A 22,485-nucleotide genomic window follows, 5' to 3' on the forward strand; every position below is an offset into this window, starting at 1 on the left:
AAAAAACGAAATACAAAGTGTGATGGAGAAAACAATAATAAAAAAAAAGGAAAAAAAAAACTTGCACGACAGGTTACCGATCATGGGTTCATGTTAAGCAGATTTAATAAAAAGTTGGGATTATTCCTAGTTAATTCATAGTTGGGATTATTAGGAGAAGAGTGATCAAAGTTGGGATTACTCCCATCAATTTTTCCTATATAATAAGCTAATACAATCAATTAGTCAAAATTAGCTAATACGATCAACTTCATCTTTCAGCTTCTCACTAATCACAACACAAATTAAATCTTAAAGTGCTTAATACGTAATGTGAAATAAACCACCTATAACCCTTTGATCATATGACAGTTTAAAAAATAAAAATAAAAATAAAAAATAAATAAATAAATAAAAACTGAAAGATAACACGTCCCGGTCTTTTCTTGTTCTAGCATGATGATCCATTTTAAATCATTCTTTCTGAGTGTTTTAGTGCGTAAATGAAGGGAAATAGGCATATTTTGTTACCTTTGAGATAGATGTATCAGTCCTCGTCTTAACATTAAATTCAACCCCCAATTTCTAAGCATGTAGCATTGTAGCAAGCTAACAACAATACTGTTGGCTCTTACAACAATTTCACGACCTAAGACAAAATTAATTCCTATCAGTAACACCATAACTTGCATTCTAAAACGTTCTATCATACAATACCTGCATATTCTTGTTCACCTATATACGGTCAATAGCAAGATTTTTTTCCTTAAAACTAGTCAGCACCAAGTACCAGCTAATACCTTACCTTTGCTCTTGTCCTTAAGCCTCATCAAGCCCATAATCCTCACCAAAATATGTGTCAACTAATCCATTTGCCATATTTCTGAGGTCTTCATTTTCATGAAACTGGAATCGTTCCATGGCTTCAATGCCGTCCTCGCTTTCTACAAGCTTCGGGCCCTGGCCATTGGGCATTCCTCTTAAAACCTGTAAAACACAAATTCGAACATTCAGACATTGGAAATTAATATACCAGGCTCTGAATCTAGGGGCTTGGAATTAGGTCATGCAGTTTCAAAATGCTTATCATGCAAAAGGAAACTAAAACCTTAACCATTTTAGGCCGTCCTTGTAACGACTGGAACTCATAATATTATCTAGGAATTACTGGAATTCACATTAGCTGACAATATAGGATGCGAGGCATCCTATGACAACTTAATTTTGTTGTTTCTTGATCCCCACTACGAAAGTAAAATCAGCAACACATGTCACATAAATTTGACAATAACCAACTTAGATGAGCTCACCAGCTCTATAAACTGCAGACCCAATCTCGCAGCCTCTACATCGGCAGATCGGACAAGCTCAATGAAACCAGGAAGACATCCTCTGCTAACTAATGAAACCAAGTGCTCCATGATCAGACTTGGTTTACCAGAACCTTCTGTTGGGGCCACACATGTATTACCAAGGACATAAGCTACCTCTTTCCTTACATCAAATGGTGCAGTTGAAAGAAGACGCAATAGCAATGGTATTGCCTCGCTGTTATAAACTAATTTTTTGTGTTCAATGGAACCTGCAGCAATATTAGAGAGCATCCATGCTGCCTCCTACAAGAAAACAAAACTTGGTTAGAATCACTTATGTGATTTAAATATTTAATTAATTTTTCTTAATGTCAAACGTAACATATTGGCCATGTTTGGTAATTGGTTTTTTAATGGCTTTTTGATTAGCTTTTGGCTTTTGGCTTTTTTAGGTGGTCAAACAGCCAAAAAATGTGTTTGGTAATTGGCTTTTTAGTCAGCGAAAAAGCTGGCTTTTAAGCCAAAATGAAAAAGCTACTTTGAGTAGCTTTTTTGTTGGCTTTTGGCTTGTTGGCCCACAAATTATCTAATAAACAGCCAACAATCAACAATTAATTTACCAAACACTTATATAAACAGCAAGCTTAAACAGCTAATTTCAAAAGCCATTATAAACAGCCAAACATTCCAGCTGGTCAAACAAGCCAAGTGAACCAGCCAACAGCCAACCGCCAACAGCCATTTGCCAAACAAGGCCATTATATCCCTATTTCTTACAACTACTCAGTACTCACCACATCATCACTCTCTCTTCTATAATTCTAAGTTGTGCGCAAACAATAAGTGATCTTTCTAAAATGGAGGTAGTACGAAGTATTTCTTTAGGCTTTTACAATGAACCCAAGACCACCTCCCATGACACTCACTTACCACAGGCGCCAGAGAGGACAGCAGGAGTTGGGCAACAACAACAACAACATTGCAATAAGGCAGCAGCAAGAAACAGAACACTAAAGCAGGGGACAAGCACTTACACTTGTTTGTTTGTATTGCACTAAAATAGTAGGAGGACAAGAAAGTAGCAATTGTATTAATTAAGGCTTTGTTGCCAATTCGAGTAATGTAATGGTAGTATAAGTAGTAGCAGCTTAGTATGAGAGAGTATTCAGAAAATTGTAGTGAGAACTTGGAGAGTCATGGCCTAAAGCCATGTTTATCATCGCAAGCTTTTAGCTTAATCAATCAATCAATCCGTCCTTCTACTAATTATTTGAGTAGCACACGTATTCCGTTGGAGCTTTCCACCTTTTAGTGAAAAGTTACTACAAAAAACACTTTGTAAAAAGGAGCATGACTGGTTCTTGTTTCTCCATTCCTCCTAAGAAATGGAAAGAGAGAGATAAAATGATAGAGGACCAACAGTCCTCTAAGTACGACAATCTAGCTAACAAAATAGATCCTACAAGGGCCCCTCAATCAATAACTTAATACTAAAACAAACACCGGGAATGACACGTGTCACATTCTGATGCTGTCTTTTCCCTCAACTCCCCTTCCCCTTTCAACCTTTTTTTTTTTTGGTTAATATTTGATTTTATAATAATATCATTCCAAATCTTGTGTATTATTTTTATGACAAATATATATTCCTTTTTATTTGGTGTTCATGATTATTCTATATAAATTTACCTAAATAATTATTTAAACTCTTTCAAAAAAAAAAAAAAATTATTTCAACTCCTTTTTAACTATCTTTTAAATGGAGTATTATTAGACTTTTCCAAAAAAAGTTATAATAAATTGATTCATTTAATAGATGTTAAGGAAATTACTTTAGAACATCACTTAATTTTTTTTGTTTTCAAGTAACTCTAGCTAATGTTTTATTTCAATTTCAATTCATAATAAATATATATACTCAAGTTAATTACAATTATGTTTATGAAATTTTACTACTATGCGTACATATCAATAACTTAATACTAAAACAGACACCGAGAATGACACGTGTCACATTCAACTCCCCTTCCCCTTTTAAACTTTTTTTTTTTTTTATATATATTTGATTCTATAATAATATCATTCCAAATCTTTTATATTATCTTCATGACAAATATATATTCCTTTTTATTTGGTGTTCATGATTATTCTACATAAATTTACCTAAATAATTATTTAAACTCTTTCAAAAAAAAAAAAAAATTATTTCACTCCTTTTTAACTATCTTTTAAATGGAGTATTATTAGATTTTGCCAAAAAAGTTATAACAAATTGATTCATTTAATAGATGTTAAAGAAATTACTTTAAAACATCACTTAATTTTTTTTTTCAAATAACTCTGATTAATATTTTATTTCAATTCAAATTAGATATATATTCAAATAAATTACAATTTTGTTTATGAAATTTTACTACTATACGTACAAATTATCACAAATTGATTTATAGAATATAGTATAACTATTAAATAAATGTTGTGTTTAACAAATGATTTTTTTAGATATAAAGGTGATATATTATTTGTAATTTTGTGTATGTTTGCACTTTTGCTAATAATTTTTTTTTTTTATTTTTTTTTTTTGAGATTTTAGTTTGTTGTTTGATTGATTTTGATGTTTATTAAAAATACATTAATAAATAAGTATTCACTAATATGGCCAGATCAAGCCCCGAAAAATTCTCGAGCTCGGGCAGACTAAAAAACCCACATTTCAAGCCATCTTGTTTGATTTGGCCATGGAAAGGAAAAATGGAGTGTTTCAAGAATTGGAGATAGGAAAAGGAGAATATAGATGTGATTGAGGAAAATGGTAGCTAAAAGATGCATGATATGCACTTTTTATTGGAGCAAAAACAATAGGTTCAAACAATGAAAATTTGACTTTCGAGCTGGAATGCGGCCAAAAAGTCATTTTGAAATGAAAAACAGAATGTATAAAACCAAAGTTATGATATAGGTTGTTCACAAAAAAGTACATATAAGGTTTTTTTACAAAATTTTGAGAAGAAATAAGGTAGTTTCAGACAAAAAATCAGAAAAAAAAATGCAATCAGAGTGGTTGCACATCTACTACATTGGAAGCTCTGAAAATTTTGGGGAAAAGCAAAACTCATGCACAAAGGTTATGCGGCCCAAAACTAATATACTTGGAACTTTTGCACTGGACCTTTCAAAGAGGTCCACAATATATCAACAGAAAGCTTTCAAAAAGTGATTTCCAATGACGCTGGTCTTGCATCAATTAGATTAGTAATGAATAAATGTGGTCTAATTGCCTAAATAGTAAAAGGTAATTGATTTGAGTCCTATTTGGAACTTTTGCACTGGACCTTTCAAAGGGAAACTCATGTAACTCCCCCCACCCTGTTCCCCTTCGCTTCACTCTATAATCAGCACCACCAGCATCCCTCCCCACCGCTACTGCCCCTCCTCACGCCGCCGCCACCTCTGCTCTACTTCTCCCCCCTGTTTCGCTCTCTTCTTGTTGGTGCCCCTATTCACTCATTCTCCCCTCCATTATCTATGTCTTTTTTTAATTCTAATTTTTATGTCACTTTCTTAATGATTAGGGTTTTTTAGGGTAGGTGGTGTGATTTTCGAAAGTTCAAGTTGGCTTTGTGGTGGATTTTGGTGGTGGGGGTGGTTTGGGGTGGTTAGGTGGGTTTCAATTGGACGTTGGGGGTGGTTTTGTGGAAGTTGGAGTGGGTTTCTGGTAGTGGTGGGTGGTGTCAAGGAGGTTGGGTGGTTAGGAGGGGTTGTGGCAGAAGGAGAGAAGGCAAAGGTGGTTGTGAGGCAGCAAGGTGGTGTAATGTGATGGTAAGGTTGGTTATATTGATAGAGAAATTTTGTAAAGATATATATATTTGTCAATGAGGTAATCCATCTAAACATAGAGTGAGGGAACACCTGAACTTATTTTCATGTTCATATGTGGACTAATGCTTCCCTCTAAGCCATTTTGTCTTTGTTGCAAGACAGATGTAATTTAAATTAAATGGTCCAGCAGCATGATTTCAAAAATAAATGAATACTAATTGAAAGCCTGCATTTGTCAAGAAAGTCACTTGATTGACACAGAAAAACCTTTAAATGCAATGTTTACAATATCAGACATGCATGTAGATTTTCAACAGCAAACATAAGAAAGCTTCATGCACTAGGGCAAATAGGGGACAGCAGGCATGAGGAGAGTACCCCAATGAAGTGATGTTAGTTCAAAGAAAATATGTTTGTTCAAAGGTGGTTGCATGCCTTCTCTATGACACTTTAAAAATGCCTCGTCTAGCACAATAAAATTTAGGTACCTTTTTTATTTATATCGGGCTACTTTTAATGGTAACTTTACAGCTGATTTACAATACTTATTACACACCCGGTTTATTTAAAGGTTTGTCTTTTCTCTAACCCTCCACCACTGGCAGTCATCACAACTAGCTAAATCCTAAAACAAACCAGCTAACCCAAGAAGAAAATAGCAACTACAGTATTTCCCAATTCTATGAATAAATCCTAGAGACCAAGGGTGTGAATGACCATCGAACAGAGAAACTCACCAAGCCCCATTTCCATGATGATTAAAGGCAAAATAAACATTTGTAAAGAATATTTTTAAACAAAATAAAATAAAAATAAAAAACAATTACAACACCCCAATTCCCAAGGGAATACTAACTAAAAAAGATAAAAGAAAAATCACTACCATGAGAGACTACTACTTAAAGTAAAATGCAAACCTTTTTAAGCACGCGATGTTCACTCCCAAGGCATTTTGAAAGAGCAGCAATTACTTTATCTGCAAACAGGCTCAGACATAAACATGTACTTCACTTCAAAAAAGGAGTTGACTAAGTAGGGGAGGGGGACTCTTTTTAATGGGAACTAAGTCAATTAACATGATTCTAACCTGTAACTTCACTTCCAGAAATAAGAATTGTAGAAGCTATGTTTGCATCACCAGCAACAAGATTACCCAAACTTCTCAACACCTAATAAATTATTTGTATTAGTATACACATAGGGATCTCTAACAAGATGAACACTAATTATAATATTTTAAACACCCAATTATCCTACACTAAAAATTTATTTAGCTAATTCTAAAGTGAATCATGTAAATACCGGTATAAGCAATTGCAAACTGTTTGATGTTGCCAATCTTTCCACGAGAAGATGAACAAGACTGCTCTTCACCATCATACTTGAAGCAAGATCTGTAAGGGCAGTAAGATACACAGCCACCCAAGCGACTTCAGTTGCCAGTTCCTCGTCTCTGAGTACAAAATATAATTTAGATATTGGGGCCAGTACTAGAAAAAATCCAGTTCTTGATCTTCATATGTTTTCTTTGCAAAAGTAATGATATGCAGATGAAAAAGGGAAAATCCCCGAGCAGTGTTTTCAAGAAGTATTTAAGAATAGTATAAAATAGGTGAGCTACAATCCATGTCTACCATAAAAGCAAGCAATTGGACTACCATAATTCAGATGCAAAACTCTTTAGGTTTTACATCCATCTTGGCCTCCAATCATATGAACAAGAACACATTCTATATAGACCATGCAAAAGCTGACTGGTATAAAAAAGTACATAGAGGTTTTTAACTTGAAACAAAAACCACTGCAGCTCTAGCCTTATACTCAAGGTTTCAGATTCCTATATAAAGCAGGTGTGAATTATATTTGTTTTTTGTATTTGTGTGTGTAGGTGGGTGGGTGGGTGGGGGTGGGGGGGGGGGGGGATTATTTTCAAGGATCCTCGAAAAAATTGATAAATTGTTGCAGGTCTTTTAAAAAACCTATTTAGTTCTGATCTGCATTATTTTGTGGTATGGCCGTTCAATTCTGAACTTCCACATAACCCACTAGCTATGGGATTACACTTCTACTTGTCACCAAATAAAGTGTGCATCTGATATGTCAGGCTAAACAGAAGAAAGTGCCTTGGGATAAGGATGAGGTACACTTGGCCAAAACCTAATTTAACTGATCTTATAGCCACATCCAGATAACCCAAAAAATTCATTCCTCATACTGATTATGTATTTATGTGTAGATATGCTCTGCAAATTAGCACATTTATAATCTGCAAGTCAGTCACAAGGGGATTGAAGAACATGAGCCCAGTGCAATGCAAATGCTATCTCTTACCTCTAAGGCTGCCCTGACATAAGACATCAGGTTGACATAAGACATCAGGTTAAATAGGAGCTCCAACATCTTTTAGCAAATTAGCAGTATGTTTTCTAACTAAACCTATGTACAGTGAAACGAACAAATTACATTTATAAACCTTGCCAAAGGAAAGGAAAGAATACATGAAGAACTTCCAAGGAGAAAAGAATAATATTAGGAAGCAAAAAAATACTGTAGCATGCAATGAAAAACGCTGCAGGGAAGTGTTACTTAGTTTATATCACAATCTAATATTAGTAGTAAAACAATGCATCCTCCTACCCTCCCACCCTTCTGTTTGAGGAGAGAAGATACAATTTTGTCTTATACCTAATATTCTGCAGATTGGTCAAAGCAACGGACTACAGTGCAAGGTTCTGAATTATTCTGCAAAATTTTGTCATATACCTAATATTTTGCAGATTGGACTACAGTCCAGATCACTAATAACTTGTAACAAGAAAATACATTCATGAAACGGTGCAAGATCCTCAAAAGCAAGAAACAGTATAAATAAATGCTAATATTGCAAAATTGAAGCATCTCCGCGAATTGTTGCCATAGAACATCCATCCAGTGACTCCTATCAAAATCAATATAGCCAGTGCAAACATTCCAAGAGAAAGAACATGGTGCATCAACACAAACACAATATCCAATAAATCTTTATCCCAGCGATCAGTAAGAGACAAAGATGGAACCAGGCGCGTGAGAGTACAATTTTCATCATGAGAGGAGAATACTATGCCATAGCACCAGCCACGCGGAAAACTTAAGTGCATGATATCAACCTTGGCTAACATCCAAACACTATATCTGTCAACCTATCAGCATACAAGGGCCAAGGGGAAGCGACCTTTCACTTCAGAAAGCCAAATAACCAGAATCTACAAGTAATATGTTATCCTGTTGATATATCTGAATGATTTATTAACTACAACCACCTTACCTCCTCAAGAATAAGGTACAATATCTGTAAAGTTCCTACAGAACAATATATTAAGAAAATCCCTTACGATTTTCTCAAGTGCCGGATAATTGCGTCAAGTACACCATCCATCTTGATAAGTTCCATTGCAGCTCTGGGATTTGGACCCTACATTTTATCAAACTATAAATAACTTAAAATTAATACTGACAACAGCAATTCAAGAAAAACAGATGAAAAACTGACAAAATCAAAATAGCTGTCAGCAGTGAACCACCATTGCATCTAATTCAGAAATGTAGAAATACTATTGATTCATACTTAGCTTCAGAATTATAATAGGAAATTGAGTACAAAGTCATAAAAGGTAAACGCACAATGCACCTAGGGATACTTGGACCACAAAAGTTTGTTTTAAAAATAATCTCACATTTTCACAAATTTGAGCTAACTACTAATAACTTTTTTGATTGGAATTACAATAGGCACCATGAACTAAAGCAAACTTCAGAAATTAACTGACTTCGTTCTTATAAAATAGTCATTCAACTTTAGATATATAACTGGATGATTATAAGACAGCTTGAACTTCAAGATAAAGAGGCTAGTGTTCGATATACGTTGGTTTTAATTTTTAATCGGAATTTTCACCAAATGCCCCTAAGTTATTTTTTTACTCATCATATACCCCACTTATGGGATTAAGGTTTTGATTGATTGATTGATATACCCATGAAAATTTTCAACCGTATATACTTACGTTTCACAAAAATGTCACGAAATGCCCTTAATGACTAACATCAATTAATTCCATTTGTCATTAGGGTTAATTATGACACGTGGCAGCATGTTATTGGTTATTGTTACATTAATTAATTAGCTCTTATAAAAAAAATGTTTAAACTTTTTTTAAAAAAATTAAAATTAAAACACCACCTCTAAACCCCCCCCCACACCAGCCAACCACCTTAGCTGCCACTGCCCACACCGCAACCCAACCACCCCCCCCTCCTCACCGCACCTTCGCCGGCGGCGCCATGACCCTCGACCAATGCCCGGCCATTTCCCTGGACCACCATACCTCTCCCTCCTCTTGAACCTTAAAAACCCCTTCCCACATTAGCCGAATGTCAAGCAACCACCACAATACCCCTTCGTCGGCACCCAGGTACCCTCTCCCACGTCGCCGCTGCCCGCCTTAGCCAAAAACCACCACCCCAAAACCCTAAACCCCAAAATCAAAACCCTAAAAACCCTAAAAATCAAAATCTAGGGTTTCGATTTGAGGTTTTTAATTTTGGGCTTTTGGGTGGTGGTTCAGGGGTGGAGATAGCGGGGGAGCGGCGGTTTTGGCTTGCCAGAGGCCAAGCTTTTTCACCGAGCGAACTTTGAAGAAATTGGTTTCGGTCTTTGGGGAAACAAATGGTAACGCTCGAAGAAGCGATGTGAAGCAATGCTCAACATAAAAATAAAAAAAAAAAAAAAAAAGGATGAGCCTGGTTCCATAAATAAGTGAGCCCAACTGCTTGGCGGCGGGGATGGGAGTTTAGATGTCGGCGGTGGGAAGGGGAGGGTTTTAAGGGAAAGTGGTTTAGGATTAGGGAGTAGGCTAGCACCGGTGCGGGGGTTCAGGTGTTATCCGCGCCAACGGGGCGTGGCGGACTGGCTGTGGTGGGTGGGTTTTTATTAATTTTTTTTTATATTTATTTTTTGATAACTATTAAAATATTCATATTAAAATTTAATAAATATAAATGTTAGGCAATACAGGTTTCCACGTGGCAAATTTACCCCTTATAGACTAAGGGAGTTAACATCCATTAGTCATTTGGGCATTTTGTAACATTTTTGTCAAACTAGGGGTATATGGTTAATTTGAAAATTTTTATGGGTATATGGTGAATAAAAATAATAACTCAGGGGCATATGGTGAAAAATCCGATTTTTAATTATTAATATACATACTCCTCCTCCTTCTTTCTCTCTCCTCTTGAATTCTTCCTGATCTCCTCGCGAGATGAAATTGTGCGATTATGGTTCAAATTTCATCTCTTAATTTACATAATTTTTGATTTCTACTCCAGTTTCTCACAATATTTATCATCAAAATTTTGTGGTTCGACTACGACTTTAATTTCGCCGAGATTATTGCACATCTAATAATAGCAAATTCAAGTTCTTTGTCTATGGATGAAGGGAAGCAACAAATTTTAGGTTCTTTAAAGCTTTGACACCCCTAATTTTATTTATTCTCTTCCATTTTCTTACACTTTATTTATCATTATATTAAAGGAAAGAAAACTAAAACCAATAAGCACGTATAATTTGAAGAAAAAAAGAAAACATGACAGATATATAAACTCAAACTAAAGATCATAGAAAAGGAGGCTTATTCCCCAATTGTTCTTTTCATTTTACCTTCATGTCTTCTTATCACACTTCATATGCTTTTTTCACACAATGTTCTATATATTTAAAATGTTCTTTTTATTATATATTATGTTACTGTTTGTATTTTTTTGTTTGTTTGTTTGTTTGTTGGTTTGTTTGTTGTTGTTGTGTTCTTTTATAAAAAAAGATGAGTTATGTTATTTGCATTGATACTCATCAGTCATCATGTACGGCACCTAGGTTTAGGATATAATTTGCATCAATTCCCTATCTTGTTTGGTTTGTTATATGACTTAACCTTATGTATCAACCAGTGACACCAGTCAGAATGTGCTCTCAGGTCTTAAGTTCCAATTTCCACTCTGTTAAAGAGAAGAAAACTTGAAACAAAAAGAAAAGTAAGGATGAATGATTGAAGGTGAGATATAATGAAGTAAAGACCGGGGGAGAGAGAGAGAGACCAGGATAGATAAAAGAGAGAGAGAATAAAACTTCATTAGAAATTGACATTACTGGATATCCCGTGATTATTAACATATCTTATAAAAAAGATGATGGTGTTTACTATCTAGCATCATGGGGGTTACTAAAAGCAAATAACTATGTTTGTCTGAAGACTTTCTTTAAAACCCATAGAAAATTTTCGGTTTTCCCAAGTTTTACATAGTCACGGACATTGACAAAGATGCAAAGGCAAGAAATAGAAACCATATATCTTATGTACTGATTATTTTAAATAACTCGATAATGGACAAATTTTGGAAGGAGTAATGTAGGGTTCCCTAGTGTCAGAAAGGCACGTTATTTGGACACATAAAGAAAGAATAGGGGTCATTTAGTGCACAAATCTCTACTTTTCTTGTCTTTACAGATTTTAAAACCAGCTGAGATGACATCAGAACGAATCATGTAAAAGAAAAGGAAAATATCATGTAATTATTTTCCAACTATAACTTTTTCAAGAGATATACTAAAAGCAATACATAATAGTACAACCAGGAAACTTGAAGCTCTACTTTATCCCTTGTTTCAGTTTGCAAGTTTATCCCTTAAGCAATACATTTTTATCAATGATGTCATCCTGTCAGCAATGGCTTGTTTTAGTATTGTTATATACTTATATATTCTTTAAACAATCAATTCAGCCAATACAGCAACAAAGAAAGCAATAATTGCCAATAACAAATAGCAGCATAGAATTGATTGGTGTCTAACTTAGTACAGTCCCTTATCGAGGCCAGCAATAGAATTAACGAGCAGAATACCATCACAATCTTATTCAGAGATATGATACTTTGATATAATAGAATTCTTCAACATGAAATACACATTACCTTAATAAGATTTGACTGGTATCTAATTTAGTACAGTCCCTTATCGAGGCCAGCAATAGAATTAAAGAGCAGAATACAATCACAATCTGATTCAGAGGACGATACTTTGATATAATAAAATTCTTCAACATGAAATACACATTACCTTAATAAGATTTGACAGTGCCCAAGCTGCTGTTCTTACTGTCGATCCCTTGTCTGGAAGAATCATTCTGGCAAGAGGTAACAATGCCCCTTGTGAGAGCAAAACATTTCTAAGATCCTCTCCTTCACCCGCAACATTACCTAATGCCCATGCACACTGCTCAGCTACTGGCGAAGAGCTCTTCTCTTCAGAGCAAAAAGCAAAAAAAGGTTATTAGTAGGTAATACTAACTCCATATTTGCTATCAGGCAGCTGGGTCATTCAAGGATTCAACCCCAAAATTGGCTCACACAACAAGGGAACTGCTTAGAATTCCTTTGAAAATGAAATTTGACATAGAAGCAGCAGAAACTTTAATTCACATGAACTGAAAAGAACTACAAAAAAACTCTTCTCTTAGGACCTACTGGGTGTCATGTGACTTTTATTTATCAATCTTTGGTTTTAAGATTATAAAAGTCGCACTGTATAAACTTTATAATGACCTTTATATTAGTTATGCATATATCAGTCATGTTAATATGAAATGGACAATAGAAATCTAAAAACCACTTTTTAATTTGATTTTGGTTTTTTTACACGATTAAATAATAACCCTAAATCCGCAATGATAACAAACATACCCTTGATATTCTAGGTTAATTGAAGAGAGAATAAACTTCACTATGATTAAGATTTCTTTATATGTCCTCAACAATTATCTTGATGAACGACTTCATTTAGGTAATTTGAGCGCATTGCCCCAGCAATAAATTCCCAAAGCTTAAAAAGGTGCCTTTTACACAACCAAGAAATATTTTTTTTATGAAAAGCTAGAAAATGGAAGGACATAAGTGATAGTGATCTTACGATTAAACTTAGGAGCCATAAAGAAAAAAAGATTGACTTCTGCAGAGTACTTAGGCACTTGGCCAGACAATCCCCCTCACCCCCCCCCCCCCCACCCACCACTCCCTCCTGTTCAGGGGATCGGATCCATAATTTACGAAACCTTAAGAGCACCATGCTTGCCCTGTAGACTCATGTTAGTTACTATTTTCACAAACATCTTTCATCAGTTATGGTGTAATTAATTATTTATAATGCAAATATTCTGCTGACGCTTTCAAACTGTAGAGCATGGGCTCTTAAAACAATAACTAAGAATTGCACACAAACAATTCTACTTTTCCATCAGTATGCCAAATTTGCAATTTATACTTGGACTTTGGAGCAACCAAATCCATTACAAAATACTTCAGCTATTGGGCATTAACTATCAAAAGGAAAAAAGAATCCTAACTCAAAAACACAAAAAAACAAATAAATAAATCAATAAGCAATTGAAATTAATTAGCATTAGTTTCATTTTCTGACCTCCGAGATGTGCAATAAGCAATGGTAATGCAGGAAGCAAAGATTTTGTCTCTTCTGGTAGTCCTGCGGCAATATTTGTGAGACACCAAGCTGCCTCAAGCAACTGTAACATAACAAGGATGAAAAACTTCAACATCGTTGACTGAAGAAAAATGAGCTACTGGGTGAGAATAAAAAATAAGAAAACTTTTCATTAGTCCATCATTATCGAAGTACACCATTGATAATCCTTTATTTTCAAATAAAAAAAAAATTTGAAAAAGAAAGAAAATTCTGTACTTAGAAATGGAATCATACCCTTTTAAGAAGAAAAATAAATGAATAGGGATTACCTAATTACTCAATCACTTGATTCATCCCTCCCGAAACCTATGTTCAAGCTAGATAGAGGTACTACTATGAGCAACTTGCACTATCATGAGCTACATTATTTAGACACGAGTATGAATGTATGACTACACGTATGTCTGGTACGGAAAAGGTCTTAGCGTCACAAAGTTCAGACACAAGGCAAAAAACGGCTGTTCATCTAACAATTTCCAAATACCAACGTACTCTTTTTTTTGAGAAAAATATCAAGGTACTTTAATAATGAAGGTTTAACATTAAAATTGTATGTGTACATTTCGGATTGACTTGTGAGTTAGTTCTTGTTGAAATGCTGAATCCAAACACATTTGTGAGCATAAATTGTATTATTTTCTCCTTGTCTCTTTCTATTACAGTACATTAATAGGTCAAAATGTTTGAAGTGCCTAGAAAATAAATAAAGTGCCAAGTAAGGATTCCATACCCTCACCGGGAGAAATGTTAAGCATAAGCATTCTAACAATACACGGATAATTTCATAGAACTATTATTAATATAAAAAACCAAGATGCTGCAACATTTGAACTTTTTAAAGTTCTTTGTTTTTCTCAGATGTTCTCCACAACCACAAACAATTTGCAAATAGACCAACAAAAAAATCATTGATTCAGAAGGTGCATTAACCAACTACAACTTCTAATACCCTATAAATTACACATAGTAGTATACTAGTCTTTCTTCTTTCCTTCTGTTGATCTTTTGAGAAATTTCATTGATAGAATGGTTTCCAAAAAATAAAAAAAAACAAGGACAACAACAAAAAGAGTGAAAAATAGTTAATATTACATATGACCTTGTATTCCTAAAATACTTAAGTCAATATTTCTGTTAGGTAGTTGACCTTTGGTTAACAATGGTTCCCTTATTAATTTTAAAAGCCAAAATAATTCTAAGACGAAAACCACAAATACAATATTGAATGTCATTCCCACAACCACTATTTCCTTCACATTAGCCATCAATCTGCCACAGCAAACAACCAATTCTTAACCCCACCACCCAGAAGACCCACCCTTAGGTCACTAACAACCATCATTCTCAAACCATTTACATTATTAAACCACATCACCATAAATGCCCTACCCACCATCATCAACATAACCAGAAGCAAGCATCAAAAAAATACTATCATAACCTCACATCCCCCATCCAGGTATCCACCACCCCCATGTGTACACTAAGTCCAAACACCACCCACAACAGCCACAAGTTCCCCAAGAACCCCCTACCACTCCTTGATGAACTAAATTAGTGGTTAAATTCGATCACAAAGACTCAAATCTTAAACTTTAAAAATTGAGGTGGCAGTATTGAAAATGCAGCTGCATGGTAGTTGAAGAAGATGATCATGTTAATCCTTTAATAATGAAACTGATCTTGACGTACATGCAAACGGATGAGTTTCAAAGAGATTTGCTAAGTGAGAAAGATGGGAAAAAAGAGGAAAAAGTTGAGAAAAGAAGGGGATGGATAATGAAAGAGAGTGGGCATGATTAGTATGCACAGAAGAAATTGGTTCCACAACAAAAAAAAAAAAAAAAAAAAAAAAAAGGGAATGTTAATCTGCTATTTGGATGGGTTGAATTAGAATATGATTCGAGTAGGCAAAAGCTAATTTAGGGGTGTTTGCATATTTTTAACCATTCTCTTATCAACCACTAGTGGATCTACATTAGAGCCTAGGGGGCATGTGCTATCCCTAAAAAAAAACAACTTACAAAACGTATACATAAATAATATTTTATATAATAGGAGATTAAAGTCAAAGTGGAGTAGTGGAACTAATTATTATTTTTAAAGCTTGGATGTTTTGGGAGGTCTTAGGTTCAAGTAGTACTAGAAGCAACTATTTTAAATCAATTTTTTTTTTCCTCCAAAACTCATTCAGAATTTTTTTTTGTTTAATAGATATGTATTTCCCAAATTGGTAATTATGGACAAATCTCTCTTTAAAAAACCCTAATATTTTCTTCATTCTCTATTTCTCTCTCTTCAAACCTAGCCACCATATTAAAATTTAGGGGCTGCCATCGATTTTTATCGATGGTAAGCCCTAAATTCTTCTTTATTTTAATGTCTTTAGTCAAAAATCGATGGTAAGCCCTAAATTCTTCTTTATTTTAATGTCTTTAGTCAATAAAGATCACCATCAGTATGGTGATTATAGTCAGGCCCTCCATGTAGGGTTTAGTCAGTCCCTCCATTTAGGGTTTAGTATTGTTTGTTCGTTCGTTTGTTTTTAGTGTGTGCAGGGATACAAATTTTGAAGATTCGATTTGCAAAATTGTGGAATTGCGAGTCTGTTGATATAGGAGTGTAGATTTAGAAGATTCGTCTTGCAAATTTGCAGATCTTGATGATCAATCAAGTTTTATCACTTTTACGACTATACATCAATGGAGCTCCGTCAAGAATGATGTAAAGACATCTAAAATTATCTAAGAGCAATTCAGAAGCGATGCCATTAGTTTAGGGGTATTTAATTCTTGTGTTAAGAATTTAGATCTCTTAAGGGATGATTGTAAATGCCGAGTGACTATTATTATTTAATGAAGTTACCCCCTCCGTGTTCCATTCAAAAAAAAAATAATTCCAAAATTGTTGGCTAGAAATATTAACCACTTTCTAGATTGGTGAATAAAAAATTTCATAATTAAATTATAAAAAGGAAATTTTGCACAATAGCACAATAATAATATTTAAATATATAAAACAATTTACTTATTTTATTGTGTACTTGTATATGTTTTCTTAAATAATATCGACCTCCTAACCATTGTCCATAACATAAAAATTAAAGTTATTTGATGTGATTGTTTGATTCCTTAATATGGTTGTAACTTTTCAAGTGTTATGGTTACTATTTACCACAAATTTTAATTTCTTTGTATACATATACATACAATTTTTAAAATAAATTTAATTTTTTTAAAAAAGTTTTGCTTAAGTATAATTAAAGAAATTAATGGTAACCATTATGCTTTGGCATGTGTAAAATCTTTAATTGTACGATAAAAAAAAAGGGAAGCATAATACTTCGTAAAATTTTGTATTTCTTGAAGACTGGTGCTACCCTTAATGAAATTCCTAGATCCGCCATTGTTATAAACCTCAATTAGTTTCAACCAAAAAAAAAAACCTCATTATTGTCAACAATATAACAAATAGAAACAACAGGTTAATCTAATATTCAAAATTTTTATGGCTTATAAATTTAAAGTAATAAAATAAAATCCTATGAATGATAAAATTATGAACCAAGTTAATTTGTAGTAGACTATACACCACATCTTGCCTTGAGATAGTGGGTCTCTAGTTTTATGCAAGGCAATGTGATTAAAAGTGAAATTTAATAATTGTAATTCAACTTATAGCATGTTAATCTATAGTATACCAAGATATTATGATATAGAATAACTAAATTGTGCAAGAGAGGAGGTGGCAAGGTGCCTAAGACAGAATATGTTTATTTAATCAAAGAAAAGGCCATTGCAGTAGATATTCCACACAGTTAAGTATAAGTAGTTCTAGGGTAAAAGGAGGGAGGATGGGTGGAAGAGAAAGAGATAGACTTATAAGATAAAGAATAACTTTGAATGAGAAATAGGAAAACCAGGAGCAAACTATTGTGTGTGACTCTGTGTGTAAACGAGGGCAAAGAATACAAACAACACATATCAAAAGAGAAATTAGTCAGACCTGCTCATCTGGAGAACCAAATGAAAGGCACTGCACAAGAACTGGTATTGCTCCAGCTTTAAGCGCCACATCAACAGGGGGGAACTCCGATTTAGACAATAGACGTCTTAACACACGTAAAGCACTGACCCTCTTCTTTTGTGCACCCTTTCCCCTAATATTAAGGAAAAATGAGTACAAACTATTTAGTATCAAAAAACCTAAAACTTCCATCAATCAAGGGAAAAAAACCATCAAGAGAACAAAAGCAATTAATTTGGTGCTTACAAAAGTGATCAATTGTCCAAAATGAAGGAACAGATAAATCCATAAACAAGACATTTGTAGCACACAGCTTACTGCAGCCAGAACATGCATATATACAAATAAATAAATCCCAGGAAACTTGATGGAAATTTTTATATATCCCAGAAAACATAAAAAGTCATCATAAAGGCAGCTTTTTGTTATTTTCATAGAAGTTAAGGATCACTCTCTGCAGGGATTAACTAAATTATACATTTAAGTGATGATGTCAAACTAATCTTACTGAAATACTCTTCAGATAGTAAAAGTTTTGTACTTTCAAAGTAAACTTTGTAAATTTTTTAATCAAAATATAGAAGCAGATATTAATTATCAAAACTGGCAAAATTTGACTACAAAACTCAAATGCGGACCATTATTATTGTTTAATGTTTTATTGCTAAGAACTTTGAAGCTAAGGTAACACGGAAAAGGAAACTTTTCCATTTACTACCGCGTATTAATGTCATTTTGAAAATTACGCGAATTAAAAAATTTGTGAATTACTACCGTAAAAATTTTTTTAAAATTTAATTTACTACCAGACTCTACTTTAGATCATTTATGACGTCATTTATTCTCTTAACCCACGTTTAACCCTTAATTAAGCATTTAAACGACCCTAAAAAAGAAAAATAGAATCCCCCTAACCCATGGTTACCCTAGCAAACTAACCTAACTAAATCCCCCTCTTTCCTTTCTTTCTTTCTCATTGATCTTCTTCCTTCACCATTGCTGAAGTCTCTTCAAGGTTCCTGGGGACACTAATTATTCCTCTCATCTATTCTCCAATTGTTCCTAATAAATGTGTAATTCGCCTCAAACAAATTCGTTTTCGAATTTTAGGGTTTTTGCAATATAGGTTTTATGTATTATGATTTTTGTTGATTAACATAGGGTTTTTGTATTTTTCTTTAAATTAAGCATAATATGTGATTTGACAAGTTCGATAGGATAAAAATGCAAGTGTGGAGGCTTTAATTATGAAGTCTTGGACCAAAAAGAATTTAGGAAGAAGATTAGAAGGGTCAAAGTGCATAGTGTTCTTTAATGGAGGTTGAATGTCAAAGGGTCAAAGTGAAGCTATGAGAGAAAAGAGGGTTGGATAAATTAGGTAACCTTAGGTTATGAGGGATTTTTATTTTCTTTTTTTTTTTTTTTGTCGTTTTATTGCTTAACTAGGGATAAACATGAGTTAAGGGGGGAGGATGACGTCATAATTGGCGTAAAGTGGAGTCTGGTAGTAATAGCAAATTTTTAAATTTTTTTGCAATAGTAATTTGCAAAGTTTTTTATTTCGCGGTAGTAATTGTCAAGGAGGCTCTAATATGCGGTAGTAATTAGCAAATTTTCCCACAAATAACTCAATACATCAATGTGTTTAGGTGAAGCATATAGCATACGAAGCATTTCTGTAATTGGAAGGTAATGTCACCCATCAATAAGTCAAATTCAATTTGGTTAGCAAAATTCCAAGTGGTCGGAAGGGGAAACACTTGTTAAATTTAATTTGAAAAATTAGTGTAAAGGGTAAAGGAACAATGTAGACCATAAACTAGACAAATGACACTGATTAATACTTCCTCCGTTCTATTAATATTGCAACAATGGACTTTTTGCACAATTTATCACTTTTGTTTGACCATATAATATGATTTATACGTTAAGTAAAATATAGTCATGTGGGATCTTGTTGAATTCGTCTCATAAAATACTTTCACGATATCAACTTTTTATAATTTTACTCTTACACAATTATAGATATTTAGCATATAAAATGTGCTTTGGGAAGCGTAATTTTCTCCTTGTTGCAATATTAATAGAACGGAGGAAGTACATTGACTAGTTGAACATGGAGGAAGGAGTAAATTTAAATAAATAAAATTTCTCCCTATGCCAAAACTTTAAAACTCCACCTTTTAATCTCTCCTATGTGAGATAGGTACACATACATTTTAAAGATGTGGCATAACACATATCTAAATGTATAAATTTAAATAAGTCTTGGGCAAATTCATAACCAAAATTTTCCAAATTACCAATTTCAAGAGTCCATAAAATATCAACACTTGTTTTGTTTTCATGACACATAGCTCATTCATGTATGTACATATAATAAGCTAAACATATTCTACCTACTCAATCACAGCCACAGACCATATGAACCAAGGAAAAGTGGAGAAGAATCAGATGTAAAAGGTATCCTAATACTCCTTGTCATATTTACCCATCACTCTCTATCAACAATATAGATAGCCTTGTTGTTTTCCTTTTACTCCCCCACACACCCACACACACACACTAATAAAGATTATGAAGACTATACATATTCATTGGATTTTCATATTCAAATTTAATACTACGTATGTTATAAAGTTGCAACACTATAGAACATATATGGATCTGTCATGCCTCTCCCTCCCTCCCCCTTTGCTACTTCCCAACAAAGAATTCGGACTGTAGTGCAACAAAATCCCAATGTGGATTATAGTATGTCCAACTAACAGCTCACACTTTGCAAACACTTATTCGGGAAAGCAATAATTTGTTAAGTTCTTCAGATTATACACCAATATGAACTAAAATGCACAAAACGGCTTAACAAAATCAAAATGGTTTTGCAAATTGAGCTTACCCATAAGCTGATATGTAAAATTGCCACCACTAATCTAGCAAAAAAAAATGTAATTTAAAAAAAGTTGTAAGGTTGTATAAATTAAGTGTATGACACCAAAGACTTGAGTTGTTAGGTTGATAAAGATGCTACAAGAGATTGCCATGATGTTCAATTATCTACAAAATGAGGATAACTCGATACCGAGGATACCCTAGAATCAATTAATAGATTTCAGAAATTACTCAGGATATGAATGCAGTTCCTGCAAATACAATACCTTTGGAAGTGTAAAATCCTACATTGAATCAAAACACAAAGGCGAACAACACCAAAGTCACAATAATTCATATAACATACATACACAATAATCACAATTATATTGAAAAGAAAACATCAGTTTAAACAGACATACTGATAAGCAAGGGCAGATTTCAATTCCTCAACAGCTGCAGAAGTCTGAGCTTCCAGAATTGACTGCTCCTCATCAAGCATCATTTCAGTATCCAGCTCGCCACCATCATCATCACCACCAACCGCCACTCTGCAAAGCCGTTTCGTTCTAACAAGTGCCTCCCTCCTTTCTTTAGCAACAGCAACTGCATTCTGCCGTCTTCTTTGTGCAGCCAAATTCCCAACTAAAAGAAAGACCACAAAATTAGCAAATTTTGTATAATACTGATTAACAATTTTTCTGGGTAATGAAAGCAATAACATAGAATCAACATTCCAACTAAATTAGGCAATAAATTGAATTTTAAAAATACCCAATAAAACTCAAATAATTGAAAATTTGAACCATACCAATTTGTAACAAATAACTCCAAAATTTGTAGGTAAATAAATTATGGGGCATTGAAATTATAGTTAAACCCTTTAAATATTTCAGCAGGAGAAAATTAATCAACCAAAAAGGTGGAAATTCCTTAACATTGTACCTAATTGCATCAATAAAATAAAGTTATGTAATTGAATGAGAAACGCAGAAGACAAATAATATGATAAATTAACTACCAAAATCTATGAAATTCAAATAATGGAAGGGTTTAAGAAGATATAATTTGCCTGAAGATTTAATAGGGTCCCTTTTCTGAGGAGCCAAATTGCTATCTGTCATTTCGCATAAAACTGCTCTTGAACTCGATTGAAAGAATTACTGCGAGAGGACCTTTAGAGCAAGATTGTTGAATAGGATACTTTATTAGAGGGATTTGAAAGGAGGAACTAGTTATTGCCCGGACGATTCATCGGATGTGGACCAATTAAATATTTAAATGTGAAAGGTTTCACCAAAAAAAAAAAAAAAAAAAAAAAAAAATTAAATGTGAAATGTGCCACACCGCCATCTAAAAATATTAGCTTCAATTTAATCGATAAGAATAATTGAAACTTACCAATTTCATAGTATAAATGAAAAATGTACATTTTTTTAGGGGAAGCTAGCTAATGCATTAATTAAGGGACAAAATGTCCGAAATTACATAAGGGTTAATCACTTCGGGGCAATAATTAACCCAAACTTGTTCTACGCCAAAAGGCATAAGCTTAGCAAGGTGATAGGCTACATAATTTCTATCCCTTTTACATGAGACCAAATAAAATACTTAAAGTCACAACTAATAGACAGTATATCCTCCAGCCTCCAGGACTCCATCTAGATCAGACAAATATACTCCTTTCGAAAGCCTTGTGATGGTATGGCAATCAGACTCCAATATGACATATACATAGCCAAAGCGACGGACCAGTTGCACCACCAACAACATCGCCTTTCCTTCTACAACTTCAAGGGGCCACCACGCCTTGACTCTCCGTGTTGCAACAAAGAGAATATAAATTTTCCCTTCATGATCTCGGGCCACAACTCCCATGCCTATCCACCCTTCATCACAAAGGGA

General features: G+C 33.9%; 1 protein-coding gene across 2 annotated transcripts; it reads right to left on the reverse strand.

Annotated features, from left to right (window-relative positions):
* Positions 1–324: 324 nt before the first annotated feature.
* LOC145617168 (importin subunit alpha-9-like) lies at positions 325–21,841 on the reverse strand. 2 transcript variants are annotated; one of them, XM_081671851.1, is made up of 11 exons: positions 21,392–21,556; positions 21,003–21,225; positions 17,689–17,842; positions 13,621–13,723; positions 12,265–12,449; positions 8,483–8,562; positions 6,414–6,564; positions 6,199–6,280; positions 6,029–6,087; positions 1,290–1,595; positions 325–966 (listed from the first exon to the last, which is right to left on the reverse strand). In XM_081671851.1, exons 1-11 carry the CDS (start codon positions 21,441–21,443, stop codon positions 799–801), a joined length of 1,563 nt encoding a protein of 520 aa, XP_081527977.1. In that variant the 5' UTR covers positions 21,444–21,556; the 3' UTR covers positions 325–798. The 2 variants fall into 2 exon arrangements, with proteins under 2 accessions (XP_081527977.1, XP_081527976.1); XM_081671850.1 differs by lacking the exon at positions 21,392–21,556 and adding an exon at positions 21,653–21,841 and having other exon boundaries at positions 326–966.
* Positions 21,842–22,485: the final 644 nt, after the last annotated feature.

Source organism: Chenopodium album, chromosome 26 (genome assembly GCF_948465745.1).
Source record: "Chenopodium album chromosome 26, dcCheAlbu1.1, whole genome shotgun sequence".
NCBI classification, from domain to species: Eukaryota; Viridiplantae; Streptophyta; class Magnoliopsida; order Caryophyllales; family Amaranthaceae; genus Chenopodium; species Chenopodium album.